Below are 14,737 nucleotides of genomic sequence, written 5' to 3' on the forward strand. Positions count from 1 at the left end.
GCATCATCGGCCGGACGAGCCTCTTCCCCCGGTACTCCTATTGGTGGACCCTCTGCGGCTGCAGGGTTAGCTGGAGGAAGATCTGCCGCTGGTGCAGCAGGAGCTTCTTCCGGCACCGGGTCTAAGGACACTTCTCTTTGTTCCTCGTCACCTGCGGCAGCGGATCTATGGGAAGTCGAGGAATGTCTGGTGTGGCTCTTTGTGCTACTCCTTGATGAAGAGGATGATCTAGAAGAGTGAGATCTGCCTGACTTCACACTCTCTGCCTTCGCTTTCGTAGCAGGCTTGCTTGCTTCAGCTGCGACTGCGACTGCAACATGTCGCGGAAGCTCAGTACAGCTACTGTCATCTCTCGCACTTTTCCTTGATCCATACTCGGTGCCAGCATCCAGCCCGTGGAGAGCCATTCCAAACACTCCGCCCATTCTCCTTTGGGGCTTCTGACTCTTCCAGCTAGCAGTTGTAATCGGTTTACCCTTCCCACCTGCGAGCCAGAAGAGCGTAGACGGAACACGTTGATGATCTCGTAGAGCGGAAGGTGAGCCAGCGCCGCCTCTAAGGCTGACAGTTGGAGGAAGTGTGGTTGGTTGTATGGTGTGACTCACAGAGACGGCCGGAGTATCGATAGAAGGGCCTGTGAGGCGAGCAAAGATCGAGGCGAGACCGAACAATGATAGATAAGAGAAGATCGAGCGTGGCTGCGGGTATGTAGCTGCAAAGCTTGCTGTGCGCGAGGTTGGTAAGTTGGTAACGTCTCCGCCGCCAGACGTGGATCTGTCAGTTCGTGGTGTCTCTTGACATGCATCGCGTCTCGAGATACCTTTTGGAAGGCGAGATGTACCGTGTGCCCTCCTCAAAGCGCGTGCTACTTCGGCAATATTGGGAGTCCTCGCTGGCGGCAAGTAATCATCGCTACCTGAGTCAGTGCTATCACCATGACCAGGCCTGTGGCAAGTAAGTAGCAGTTGCTTCATCGTCAGACCACAGCTACGAGTATGGATGTTCTCGTCTCCTCCACTACCACCTCGCAACCTTGGCATTTCATCGTAAGCAGGACCTTCTTGAAAATCCGGTAGCTGGTCGTTTGTCTTAAAGTCATCTTCAGAGTCTCTATGTCTCGAGCGACGGCGACTATCAGCTGACCGTCTTGAAGCCCGGGATTGTCGCCCTGATTGCTCTGTGGAGCGTCTAGGATAGACATTACTATGATACAGCTGTGCATCGATGCTGGCTTGCTGCTCAGGACGCGGTCGTTCAACCACAACATGTCCACCGGTTTCTAGATAGCCCTCAACGACGAGATTGCTACGCGACGGCTGCGACGACTGGCGCTGCTCTGCACTGTTAGTGAAGGCGGCTGAAAATTTCTGGCCATAGAAGACCGTCTCGGAGAAATCTGTAGTCGGATCCGAAGTTTTCTTGCGACGAGCAGCGCGGGCGAAATCGATTAGCGGGCTTGGGGCTCCGGCACGTATGGCATCTAAGTGCTGCGATACTTCACTTTCCCGAACGTAAGGGTAGTCCTTTGAGTTGCGTAAGTAACGATGATAATGTAGTTTGGGACTGATTGGCCTCACTTCGTTATACTCCAGAGCGCTTTTCGATCGCGGGGGAACGTCTTCACTCCTGGTAGCACTTCTCTGCCGCAGCGCTGGATTGACAGCACCAGGTCGCGGCACAGGCAGTGCTGCTCTCCGTGGTGGGTTGCCTATCCTTTTCGCCGCGATTTCGGGAGGGACTAAACGCGGACATTCTTCGGATGAAGGACTGTGCTGTGGACGAGAGCTCTGAACTGCTGGTTCCTCATTGATCTTACGACCTGGCTTCCATGTGAAAGCTGATTTCATGTGGGAAAGTGCGCTTTGGGACTGACATTCATTGCATGGTTCGCCAGAGGGTGACTTCGGTGGCCGCATGCCACAGAAATCGCAGCGTCGGCGTTCCACGCTAGGGAAGGAATGGTATTCACTCGCATCATAAGGACAGGGCTGGCTGGTTTCGGACAGCGATGGTACCTGTAGTCGAATGACTGGAGGGGGTTGAGGAGCCTGCTGGTTAGCGCCAGCAACGCCTTGTTGTATTATGGCCTCTTCTCCGAGTTCCGTGCATGATCGTAGACTTGAACTGATATGCGGGCTTGATCTCCGTATGGGAAGGGCTGCCAATATAGTATTGAAGCTGGAAGAAATGCGTCGCTTGAGGGTCCTTGGCCGCTCGGGTGGGACTATCGGTGAGTCTGGTTCAGAGGTGGGCTTCGCTGGGTTCGGCATTTTCTGTAGATTGAGGCTATGGTTATGGGAGATCTGAATAGCGAAGCGCAGGTTAAGAGCAAGCGAAGGTGTGATTTGAGAGCTTTCGTTACTTCCAAATGGCTCGAACGTCAGAGATCGGTAGACTGTGAAAGCCCTAATCTGGACCATAAGTTGGGCACCTTATGAATGGTAGAGCATTTGTGAATATTGACAGCAGCCATGACGTGGTGGAAGGAGGAACGTCTGCGAACGGTCTATTGGTGAACACAGCGGCAAACGTGAACAGGAGGACAACGCTGGAATACCAGCAACCGTAGTCTATACAAGATGTCGTAGTCTCATACCCGAAGAGATCGTGGCCGTGAAATGCTCCAGCTTTGTGCGCGAGGTTATCATTGCTACCGGCTGCGGCCAACGACATACTGCCTACCCACAGTCGTTGACAACACTCTCGGTCTTAGTACCTTGAGAGGCGTCCCTCTTCAGGCCAGTCGTACATCTCTCGTAAGTGGTTTCGATCAGATGCGCGTTCTTGCCTCCAGCCATCGTCATCGTCGTTGTTGAAGTAGTCACAGTTGTAGTTGCGTGACGGGCCTGGGGAACAACCAGCGCACCTACCACGACGGTCGCCAACTTGATCTGTAAGAACTCCGCATATGCAAAGCACGTGAACTCGATTGCAGATTGTGAGTAGCGTTCCTGGGACGTACAGCGCATCGCTTACCCCGCATTTGAGACAAAATCTTGTGTGGGCCAAAATACCACTGCGACACCATTTGCCTTTTCTCATATCGTCGGCAAAGGCTTTCCAGTGGTGGAAGCGGATGCAGCCTTTGCAAGTATAGAGTTGTTTGGTCTTGGCCCAAGGAGTTCCTTCGGCGGCCAAAAACTCGGCATGCGTCGGTGGGGGTATGATTGATCTGAAATGGCGAGTTGTGAAAGCCAAGTTGGCTTTGTTGCTGAGGTCGAGAAGACTGATTATTTCCAGATGAAGCTCAACGGGCAGGCGAAGGAGGGGTGGAGAAGACATGGTGTGCACACGCTGTGCGCGTCGAACGGGCTCTCGAAGTCGCTTCGTCTAAGACCAGCGCGTCAGTTGGTGTTATGTGAAGATCGGCGTCCAGCTTACGATTGATGCTTTCCAAGTGGTTGCGGACCTCTTCCCCGGCGCCCTTTGCTGCCTGTTGCGCGAAGTATGCAGAACGCGAAGGGTGAAAGCAAGTCGCAGACTCTGCTTTTTGTCGAGAGGACGTGCAACACACTCCTAGGACATGAGGATTGCAAGAGTGAGCGGGCTGTGAGCAAAATACAATATACGCCTCTTGTGTAATGCCAAAGTCACACGGACCTCCAAGCCCGCGCATCCCTAGGTTCCTCAGGCACGACCAATGGTGGAGCCCATTGTCCGCGGCATTGTTGCCGTGTTCCGCCAGTTGCCTCCCTTGGTATGTTACACGACTTCAGGGTCCGGAAATTGCGATGGGGTGTTCTTTCCCGTTTGTCAGCCACACCGTATACGTAGCACATTATCGCCTCAGCATGGGCCTACTAGAGTTCAGACTAGAAGGTCTCGATGGCTACAATAGATTCCCGGTGCGCCTCCCGACACCACTGCGACTATTCCTTCTTCAAATCGTTGAGAACCATGTAGCGCGACAGTGAGATCCAGCCCCAACGAAACCAGCGCATTTGGCTTTCGTGTGCCGTGGTCATGGCTTTCTGGGCAGTCCTGTAACCGACCGGTGAGCTGACGAACAGGAGTGGAGTCGGAAAGCCTCCGAGCTCTTTCTTGCGGAGTATTGCGCCAATAATTGTAGCTGGTGCGTCCAACAAGCTAAGATATTTACGGAATATGGTGGTGGTGGTGAGGGTGTACAGCTTGACAGGGCACTCCCACCCGCTGTGTCGGTGCATGAGCGCCTTCAAGAAGGTATGCGCTCCGTCGTGGAGCGACTTGTGATTGGGATGGCCGGAGACGCCGTGTGCGTCAAAGGTGATTATAGTGTCGACAGTCGCCTGCGGTGCCTCCTTGGAAGAGATCGAGGTCATGTTCGGGGCGAAGGCCGTGGTGAGTAGGTTGGAGATTAGACGAGGGTGCCATGTTACTGTCATGGAATCGGGGAAGTTCCTGGGCCATAGTCAGTATGCTGCAGTCGGACGTGCATGGCGATGCGTACTTGTCTTCCACCACGAGAATGTCGTCCTTGCTTCCGATTCCCAGCTGCAGCCCACTCTTGACCAGCTCCTTCTTGCGGATTTCGCCAAGACCGTCGGCATCGCCTGTTGCACGAATGAGATGAGTGATTGCCTCTGAGAGCACTGGGGAGCTGTGAGGATCATACCGCTACTAAGACACAATATCTTGACGTGATTTCCGCGTTCCGGACGCGTCAATGCCAGTAAAGTCGGGGCAAAGAACATGGCCTCATCGTCAGGATGCGCGATCAGCAGTAGGATGCGTTTGTTTTGTAATGTGGGGAAAGACGCGCCGAGGGTGCTGGTGTACATCCAGAAAACAAAGATGAGGACAGGCACCGATGCCCACACAGTCCAATTCATGGTCAGCAAGCGCATATAAGGAGTATGTTCGATTTGGTGTTTGCTACTGTATTGCTGCTATGTACCTGCGTCAGGAGAGGTAGCGCGTGCGCATGAAGCCATTGAGGTTCTGGAACGAGCTTTGACCCACGTCATCTTCGAGATTCCTTAGAGCCGCACACGACGTGTCCCAAACCACCACACTCCCCGATACACATCACCATGTCTACCGGCAACAGGAAAGAGCGACGCGCCAAAGAGTCCAAGACAAGCGCGAATGGCAAGGGAAGCGGCTTCCAGCCCACCAACGAGATCGATGAAGACGGCGTCGAAATGATTCTGAAGCATCCCGACTTCTCCAAGCCAACGGGCAAGACACTTTTCGACTTGGCCGAAGAGAGACAGCGAGAGCTAGACAAGATAAACGGCAGAACACGAGTTGTCAAAGTGCCGGTAGCGTCCACGCCTGCATCGCCCGACGATATTCCTCCGATCGGACCCCTCGGGGACGCCATCCTCTACTCCATCACTATGGCAGTCCTCCACCTCACCCTCGACGTTCTCGTATACAGCCAATATCGGGAGGACATACTCTGGAACGAGATCCTGTGGCGCGCTTTTACAGCGTGGCCCATATTCATCCTAGCAGTCTACCTCACCCACGTCGACTTTTCATACCGATTTCCCATACTCAGAAACGCTACATTCTTTGGAGGCTCTGTCGTGGCAGGGTGCTATCTGATATACTCGGGCAACAAGCACGGCTACTTCTACGTCATGAAATCAGCTCCTCCAGTTGGTACGCTCTGGATCTGGAGCGTTGTGGAGATGAGCCTGCCTTTTGCAGTCACGAGCGTGACCGCTGTACTCGGATACATCTGGTGGAATGGTTTCGATTTCTTCTAGAGCCGTCGCAAGCGCAATTCATATCGTGCATGGAATGAGCTGCGTTCACTGCTGCCTGATAACATTTATGTGGACGCATGTATCACTGGAGAGCGAATGGCATATTCTGGAAGCTCCATCAGTGTTCAAGTCTCCTTCAGTCTGCAGCGTGGCCACTCGTAACAGCGAAGCGACAATACACCTAGGCATCTACATGTGCTCTCACGTGAGAAGTCTAACGCCTCCCGGCGCCAAATCTCCAACAAACCCCGCTTATGCATCATACCTCGCCAGCTTGCGACTCCTCGTACCGTTCAGTATCTATCGCGAAAAAGTTGCATCTTATCCGGGCTTAGTCTACTTATCGAATCTCTATAGCTATTCGACCACTTTTGAGCCTGGTTTGCCATCCAATCGCCGTTCGCAAGCGACGGATCTAGCGCAACCCCAGCTCCGGCCCCACAAGTATCATCGTCGTCTCTCGAGATGCTTTTCCTTCGTAGAGACGGATCTTATGCGCCAATCGGACCTACAACCGACCTCCAAACCATTCGGAACTGGCGCACAGCTTGCCGCAAGACACACGGCGCTTGCTGCAATGACAATTACGCGATCGACTTGGCACAGCAAATTGATGAACTCATACTGGTTGATGTGATCAACGGCTCGCTTGTAACCCTATCTACCTTACCGCCGATTAAGTACGTTGCCCTTTCGTACGTTTGGGGTAACGCGCCGATGTTCAAGACAACAGGATCGAATTTCGAAGTCTTGCTGCGTCCAGGAGCTCTCTACGACAACGGAAGCGAGCTAGTCCTTCCTGACACAGTTCGCGATGCTATACACCTAGTCAAAGCCCTTGGTGAGCGGTATTTGTGGGTGGATTGTCTGTCTGTTATTCAAGATGCAGATTCAGACACTATCAACATCACTTTGCGGGCTATGGCTCGCATATACGCAAGTGCCGACTTCACCATCGTTGCAGCCGGTGGTGAAGACGCAGGCTACGGTCTGAGGGGTATTGGAGGTCCCTCGATGGATCGAGGTCCTACCTCCTGGTCGTCTCCTCTATGGGATGCTTATCCAGAAGATACGAAATGGGCGACTAACGCAGGCTACGGTCTGAGGGGTATTGGGGGCCCCTCGATGGATCAAGGTCCTACCTCCTGTTCGTCTCCTCTATGGGATGCTTATCCAGAAGATTCGAAATGGGCGACTAGGGGCTGGACATTCCAAGAATCGCTGTTCTCACGCCGTCTCCTCATTTTTCAAGATACTGTGTCCTGGATATGTGGGCGCTGTGAGTGGCGAGAGGGGATTAACGAGTTCATAGGCGCGAGGGACAGCCACAATTCCCAAGACATCACGCCTTTAAAGATGCGAGACACTACTTGGCCTGAAGAGCGCTACCATCTCGGCGTCCCAATGGGCATGATGGCTTTGATCCATATGGTGCCATCTCTCGGTCGGTGGGGAATGCTCGTAGAAAACTTCTCTTCGCGAAATCTAACCTACGAGAAAGACGCTCAAGCAGCATTCGCAGGCGCTACTGAGGTTATGGACACTACTTTCCCTGATGGTCTACTTCATGGCATGCCGAAGTTCTTCTTTGACATCGCATTGCTCTGGCTACCTAAGGAGTCTGTATGGAGACGCGAGGGTGAACCTAGTTGGTCGTGGACAGGCTGGAAGAACGGAAAAATAGACGGCCTGTCTGCTTGGTATACGTTTTACGCAAGTATTCGACGCGATACCGGCGATGCATCGGCGTGGGCCTTCATGGCGACCCTGAGTCCTGTGGCAGAGTATCGGATAACGAACGCAGTAGACGGAGTTAGTTCGAAGTTCAATGGTTTCTACCGATATCAAGCTCTTCGGGAACAGCCCCATGTTGCGCTGCCCACGGGATGGAGTCGCCATTACTACCCAGTTGGCGACTACTTTACGAGTACTGCTTCTCCGCGAGATACGAAATATCCCTTCCCACTTCCTACCGTCGATCCGGCTGAGCGACGTATACACGTTCAATCTTCCCCCGTTCTTCACTGCATCACTCCATGTGCACATCTGACTTTTGGGCATATGGTAATTTGCGACAACACGCATCGTAAGCTGATCAGCTTGTGCAACGACGGGGAGACAGTCGGTAATCTTGTCTTGATGTGCGATACTATCGACCATCAGCCTCAGTATGGCAGTGTTTGTGAACTCGTCGCTCTCACTGAAGCCGAGACCTCTCGACCAGTGAAGACATGGCTAAAGGAACAAAGGCTCCTTTTCTGGAAGTTGACGAAGGATGATTACGGGAAAACATCGTTCTACAATGTCATGTGGATTGAATGGGTTGAAAATGTCGCTGAAAGACGAGGATTAGGTGTTGTACTGAAAGATTCTTGGGATGCATTACAACCCGAGATCAAAGAGTTCAATCTGGGTTGACTCACATCATGATAACAAATGGTCACCTCATCAACGGAAGAACTGAACACCCTACAGCCTTCATGGACGTTAGTTCGCCTATCCCGCATGTTTCCTTCTTCATGTAGGCTACAAAACTATCCAGATTATTAAAGGAGGCACGGGTGTTTATGTAGCTAGCTACTCTTCCATAACCAACTTCTCTTGATCCACCAAAGACATCATACACCACTCCTTCCTCAGTCCTCTCACCACAGTGTGAAGAACCAATGAAAAAGCCATCAAAAATTATGCCAGAGACCGCCCACAAAGAGCCATCAGACAAGATCAGTCCCGCAATGGTGCCATGCAGCTGATCTAAGCCGGTCTTTGCGAATGCGTGTGCTCGCAGACCCTGACTGGTAAGTATGGAGAACAAAAGGGAAGCGATGCGAGCTTATATAGACAATGGGTTCAGAAGATAGACAGGTTTAGTGGGAAGGCAGTAAGATGCATATATCACGGGTCTGAGGATGCCTAACAAATCGGAAAGGATGGCGAGACGGATTCAATAGTGTGTCCGGAGTTGTGGGGATGTTCAACAGTGTAGGCAGAAGCTGACATGCATGGGCACGTGATCGTAGCAGCCTATTAGGCTTTATTCCGCACTTCATTGCACCCCTTTCACTGGTTTGGGCATGCTTTGGTTCATCCTTTTTGGCCAAAGATAACATCTACGTGTTGTAGACCTGCACGCATCCCACGTTACTGTCCCTCTGCCAGCCTCAAGGCTTCCATCCTACTCGTACTTTGTGGATCCAGATATGGTCTCTCGCCCAAGCTGACCACTCTATACCCCTTCCTCGATCCTTGGCCATCGGTATCGTACGTCGCTGTGTGTAGTACGCTTCTGTTGTCCCAGATGGCTACGTCATTTGGGTTCTGCCATCTATGTCTGATCTGCAGATCGTGATTCTCGGTGATTAGCTGGAGGAACCAGGCTTTAGTACGCTCTGATTCCTCTGAGCTCAGCTCATTGATACGCTGGACGTGGTGGCCAACGCTGTAGAGTGACTTCCATCCCGTGACGGGGTTCGTGCGGATGCAGGGGTGGATAGCGGTCAGAGAGTTGCCAATGTTCTCCGGCGCACCTCGTGCAGCGGTATAAACGGGAAAGTTGTTTTCTTTCGCCGCGCGATTAAAGTCTGGTTGAGCGTATGTTGCGGTGAGAGATTCGAAGAACTTCTGATACGGTTTCGAGAGGCGGTCGTAAAGGTCGTACCCTGATGCCCATAGAGTATCTAGAGTATTCTTAGCCTAGTCAACGGGGGTATGACTACTTCTCGCACTCACCTCCACCTGACTTTGGTAGCTGCGTCATTCTCAGAATTGCATAGTCGCTTGGTACCGGCTCGAAAGTGATATCGCTGTGCCAGCCATGCTTGCCAGTCTGTGACCGCTCTTTGAAGAGTTGCTTCGCCAAATCCGAGCTAATGACACTGATCTCGTTGTCATTGCCTCCAAGACGGTTCCCCGCGTTTCTAACTGGGTGGATATGCAGCTTGGATGTTTTTGGTTTGCCAGAAAGCTCGCCGAGGCGCTGGGCCAGCTCTTTTTGAAGTTCATCATCCAAATCATCCTGCTTGCGGAAGTAGACAACACCGCGCTGAGAAACTTTCCAAAATGTTAGTGTTCAGTCATTGGGAAAACATTGAGTGTGGCTTACTTGTGATTGCCAGGTCGCGTATCAAATCGTCAGAGTTTGGCGCGCGCAACCATTCCTTCAGACTTACATCCACAAATTCGCGGCCGATGACTGGTGTAACGTCGAAAGACTCGAAGACATCCAGAACGCCTTTGGTCTTTAGAGGCTCGCGAGGATATCCAGGCTGCGTCTTGATGCCTATGTCCTCAATGGTAGTGGTGGTCAAGGTGTTCGTAGCCATGATCAACGATGCTGATTTGCGCTGCTACAGGGTATTTCGCATTCCGACAGAGCAGTGTCACACTTATCTCTTACTCGCGTTCGCCACATCTACTATCCCTGAGCGCATGTGCATCGAAAGACTGATGAACAGTAGCTCGTCGGCTTGTGCATTGGCATCGTAGCATCATCGCATGGATACTATGGTGCAATCATTCTCGGCACACTTATGATAGTGGCGGTAGTCGCTTCCTGCAACCACAATCTTCCATGATGCGCGATATCGACGAGGTGTTGCGGGGTTGAGGCTACGACATGTGGGGGTGGAATGGCGTGCTGCTTGGCAGAGTCCCATTCACAGCTGGCAATGACATCGATCCGGAAATAATGCGTCGCGACCTTACCGCGCATGCAACGGCGGATGTAGTATTAGTATCGCAGAGAGGTGCTTCGTCGTTCTTGCCTTCCTACCTGTAGGGTGGAGTGAGCACACTAGTCCTCGATTAGTTTGGACCGAACGCGACGCGACCGCGACTTCCCAGCCCCTTGCTCTTTCGAGCTGCATCATTCATGATAACATCGCTGGCATGTGCACAGGAACTCTCAATTATCTCAATAAAGACATCACTACACTTACAAGGTACTCAGATTGTTAAGTGCAAATTTCGCGTAGGCTATTCCAGCAGTGTCTGACGACATCTTCGCCATTCTCGCAACATACCTCGCTACGATGCACCGGCGATCAAAGACGGATCCTCCTCTCAAAACACTGATATCGACCCTTGTATATGACAACCGAAGTACACCAACAGCGTTCATGCCAAGCCCACAGAGCCGAGGGTGGACTTTTCGGAACGAATCTGCCAGCATGGATGTCGTATCCTTCCGATGAACGGCTGTTGTATCGATGTTCAGAGACTCCGACTGATCTAAGGCGATGGTGGAAGACCCGCTATCGTGTGACTGAACTTTCGCATGCGGTCAATTTGTAGCTGCACTGTCTTTTTCCCTACGCCAAATTGGGGTTCACATGTGGCCGCGGAAAGCATTTTCTCGACTCAGATCGCAGGGTCATGGCGGCATTAAAGTGTATCATCAACTGACCTATCAGCGTGTCTCTGTCTGGATACGTATGCATTTTCAATGAAGGTCCTCGCATGCTATCATTGGTATCGAGTTTCTGTCGCATAAACGTCATTCCTTATCTATGGCTTTCGTAACCAAGTCTCTCGGCTTTCAGAGCCTTGTCTAGACGGTAAGGTTCTTCATTTTAGCGCATGTTGTCACATGTACCCGCGGTTGCATCATCTGTCGATACAGTCCCTAATCATGGACATGTCCGGTCCCTATAACACTCCCTCGGCACATTCGATCATCAGTACCGACCGATTGGTCTAAGCCAGATCAAAACGAATCACGATAAGAAGTCCGCTTTCATCTATCCTTGCAGACATGGCTGCATCTACACCAGTAGAAAAGCAGGCCCCCATCACCGAAACCGCTGACCCAAGGTCGTCACACGGCTCGAAGTCACCACCGCCACAACATGGCTCACACGAAGACCATCCGTTCAGCGACCCGGCAACGGCTCAGCGCTGGCGACAAATATACAATGATGCCGAGTACGAAGGACGCCACCGGTTCGACCCAGCGTATACATGGGAACCTGAAGAAGAGAAACGTCTAGTCAAAAAGGTGAGTAAACCAATTCATGGCACTGATCAGAACTGACTTTCTCATTGTAGCTGGACTGGCGAATAGCTCTCTGGGCATGGATCATGTTCATCTCGATGGAGTTGAATCGCAGGAACATCAACCGAGCAATCTCGGACAATTTGCTGAAAGACCTTGGTGTGTGCCATCTACATGAAGGACAAAAGATGGTGGATTACTAACTTGGACCAGGAATGAATACGAACGACTTCAACTATGGTCAGACTGTAAGCTTGATACAGTTAGTCACTTTCGGAACTCTCGTTGACGTCAAGCTAGATCTTTCTCGGTTCATTCCTCTTTGCCGAACTTCCCAGCGGCCTGATAAGTAAGAAGCTTGGTGCTGATCGGTAAGTCCATCCGGCCTACTCACCGTCTCGTCACGCTTCAAGTACTGACCTTATGACAGGTGGATCCCAACCATCATCTGCATATGGTCCATTGTCAGCGCCTCACAATGCGCAATGAAGACTAAAGCCCATTACTTCGCCATTCGATGCATCCTTGGTCTTATCATGGGCGGCTTCATCCCAGACATCGTCCTATGGTTGACATACTTTTACAAATCCACTGAACTTCCACACCGACTGGCGTGGTTCTGGACTGCGCTGAGTACTTGTAATATCGTCGGCTCGCTGCTTGCAGCAGGTATCTTGCAGATGCGAGGACTCCATGGTTGGGGAGGTTGGCAGTATCTGTGAGTCCCTTCTACTGTACTTCAACTTGCACCATCCCTAACACAGACAGGTTCTTAATCGAAGGCATCATGACTCTAGCCATCGGCATCCTCTCATTTGGCCTCATGCCCCCTGGCGCCTGCCAAACGCAACACTGGTTCCGCGGCAAAAACGGCTGGTTCACCCCTCACGAAGAGTACATCCTCGTAAACCGCGTCCTCCGCGACGATCCCTCAAAAGGCGACATGAACAACCGCCAAGCAGTTGGCCTCCCGCTCCTCTGGAAAGCAGCGTGCGACTGGGAACAATGGCCCCTCTACATCATCGGCCTGACTGCTTACGTCCCACCTAACCCACCGCAGAACTACCTCTCGTACATCCTGCGCCAACTCGGCTTCTCCGTCTTCGAAGCCAACTTACTCGCCATACCCAGCCAGTTTCTCTACGCCATCCAACTCCTCGCCGTGACCTGGCTATCCGAGAAGCTCAAAGAACGCTCCATGATATCCAGTCTATCCAACATCTGGATTTTCCCCTGGCTCGTCGCTCTTGTCGTTCTACCTGCGGACGCAAATCCCTGGGTCAGATACGCGCTCCTCACAGGTCTACTGTCCTATCCGTACTGCCACGCCATCCTTGTAAGCTGGAACGCGAAGAACTCGAATTCCGTCCGTACACGCGCCGTCTTCGCGGCTTTCTACAACATGTTTGTGCAGTCTGGCAATATCATCGCTACCAATATTTATCGCGATGACGATCAGCCGTTGTATCGCAGGGGCAATAGGATATTGCTAGGTATTTGTGTGTATAACGTTTTCTTGTTCTATGCGGTAAAGGCGTTTTACATTTGGAGGAATCGTGTAAGAGATGGGCAATGGAAAGCTATGACCAAGGAAGAGCAGGAGGATTATATTTTCAACACGAAGGATGAGGGGATGAAGAGGCTGGACTTCAGGTTTTCCCACTGATGAGAAAGCGCATGGATTCGTCGATGCCAGCGCCCGATTCCATTCACTCAGCATTCATGGCTTCCCCGTTATCTTTGCGCCTTGGTCACGATGAATTGCGATTGGTTGATAGCTTATAACGTGGCCGGCGCAAATGGCGCTCGATAGCAAACATATCTGACGGAAATTACTAATATTCAGTCTACGTAGGCCTTCCTAGGTGACCGCGTACAGACCGCCAGTGTGGATAATCTTGGCTTGGCGCAAACACTTTACTCATGAGCATAATAAATGTCTTCGTGACCGAGTCCGCCGACACTCCTACACCTCACACTTCCGATTCTAAATCTAAGATGTCTTTCTCTTCTACACCCCGCATTGGTGGCGCCTTCCAAGATATCTACAATAGCCCTCACTACTCTGGCGCCGGCAGTGGCAGTGGCGCCGGCAGCGGCAGCGGTAACCAGAGCACGGTCTTCAATCCGCCTCAGTTCCCTGCTCCAGCCGCGACAACTATCAACACTTCGGTCGCTCCGAGTGTGAGGCAGCGTCTCATCGAACTCCTTCATCCGTTCCGGGGCGACTTTATCAACTTCGTCGCTACTGAAGCCACAGTTCATGAAAGGAAGGTCCTCACTCTCGCCGGTAAGTGTATTCCATGGCCTTCTCTCACCTGAATTTCTCTTCTCTTTGCCTGAATGCAAACATTTCTTACTACAAATAACTAACAATTCTATCAGGGAACCTCGCTGCGATCATCCACCACAAGGAGGCTCAATACTGCGAAGAGATCAAGGCGAATCATGTCCACGTCTTGAGTCGCAATCTTCAAGCCCTCAACGGTCAGGCGTGTATCAGTATCATCGTTCAGGCAGGTGGCGTGGCACATAAGGTCGTCAGTGTTGAGGTTGAGAACAGAGACACTGCCATTGATGCGCTCACCACCAAGGTGGATAACATGATCGGAACTTTGTTCTTGGGAGCTTAGGCAGCGGATAGGGCAAGAGTGGTGATAGAGGATATAACAGGAAGCGACGTTGGCTTATACAGACGATGGGCTGGGGGAATAGGTAGACCCAGTGAAAAGGCAGCAGGGAAAATTTACTTGCTTAAGTCACCACTGTACAAAATTTGCTTTTCACGGTTTCATTCGTTCGCGAGGGCCTTACAATCGTACGCTGTACCCGGTGTACGACGTGGGTCTGAAGGATAACATTCCGTACTTGACGCTGTACCTGGGGTATAGCTTTGGTTTGAAGAGTACAATAGAGCTCAAGTATGGTAGAAATGACTTCCTTGTCTCCCCCGAAAGCGACATTCCAGCTTCTCAACTCCTTTGAGCAGGTGATGCGCCCTTGTCATCTCCTTCCGTCTATCTTCGTATGCGGAGTACCCTGTCACCAC

General features: G+C 51.8%; 5 protein-coding genes across 5 annotated transcripts; 3 read left to right on the forward strand and 2 right to left on the reverse strand.

Annotated features, from left to right (window-relative positions):
• Positions 1-3,869: 3,869 nt before the first annotated feature.
• J4E79_007964 (uncharacterized protein) lies at positions 3,870-4,826 on the reverse strand (the record flags this gene model as incomplete). The annotated part of the gene is made up of 3 exons (XM_049356826.1): positions 3,870-4,380; positions 4,430-4,532; positions 4,595-4,826. 3 exons carry the CDS (start codon positions 4,824-4,826, stop codon positions 3,870-3,872), a joined length of 846 nt encoding a protein of 281 aa, XP_049208673.1.
• Positions 4,827-5,012: 186 nt separating this feature from the next.
• On the forward strand, positions 5,013-5,696 carry J4E79_007965 (uncharacterized protein; the record flags this gene model as incomplete). The annotated part of the gene is made up of 1 exon (XM_049356827.1): positions 5,013-5,696. One exon carries the CDS (start codon positions 5,013-5,015, stop codon positions 5,694-5,696), a length of 684 nt encoding a protein of 227 aa, XP_049208674.1.
• A 3,141-nt stretch (positions 5,697-8,837) lies between these two features.
• On the reverse strand, positions 8,838-10,018 carry J4E79_007966 (uncharacterized protein; the record flags this gene model as incomplete). The annotated part of the gene is made up of 3 exons (XM_049356828.1): positions 8,838-9,373; positions 9,426-9,746; positions 9,799-10,018. The coding sequence occupies 3 exons, from the start codon at positions 10,016-10,018 to the stop codon at positions 8,838-8,840; spliced, it is 1,077 nt and encodes a 358-aa protein (XP_049208675.1).
• Positions 10,019-11,448: 1,430 nt separating this feature from the next.
• J4E79_007967 (uncharacterized protein) lies at positions 11,449-13,354 on the forward strand (the record flags this gene model as incomplete). Its single annotated transcript, XM_049356829.1, has 6 exons — positions 11,449-11,691; positions 11,742-11,847; positions 11,902-11,936; positions 11,989-12,059; positions 12,119-12,357; positions 12,453-13,354. The coding sequence occupies 6 exons, from the start codon at positions 11,449-11,451 to the stop codon at positions 13,352-13,354; spliced, it is 1,596 nt and encodes a 531-aa protein (XP_049208676.1).
• Positions 13,355-13,686: 332 nt separating this feature from the next.
• On the forward strand, positions 13,687-14,321 carry J4E79_007968 (uncharacterized protein; the record flags this gene model as incomplete). Its single annotated transcript, XM_049356830.1, has 2 exons — positions 13,687-13,978; positions 14,074-14,321. The coding sequence occupies 2 exons, from the start codon at positions 13,687-13,689 to the stop codon at positions 14,319-14,321; spliced, it is 540 nt and encodes a 179-aa protein (XP_049208677.1).
• Positions 14,322-14,737: the final 416 nt, after the last annotated feature.

Source organism: Alternaria viburni (genome assembly GCF_023758015.1).
Source record: "Alternaria viburni strain BMP 2772 chromosome Unknown scaffold_18, whole genome shotgun sequence".
NCBI classification, from domain to species: domain Eukaryota; kingdom Fungi; phylum Ascomycota; class Dothideomycetes; order Pleosporales; family Pleosporaceae; genus Alternaria; species Alternaria viburni.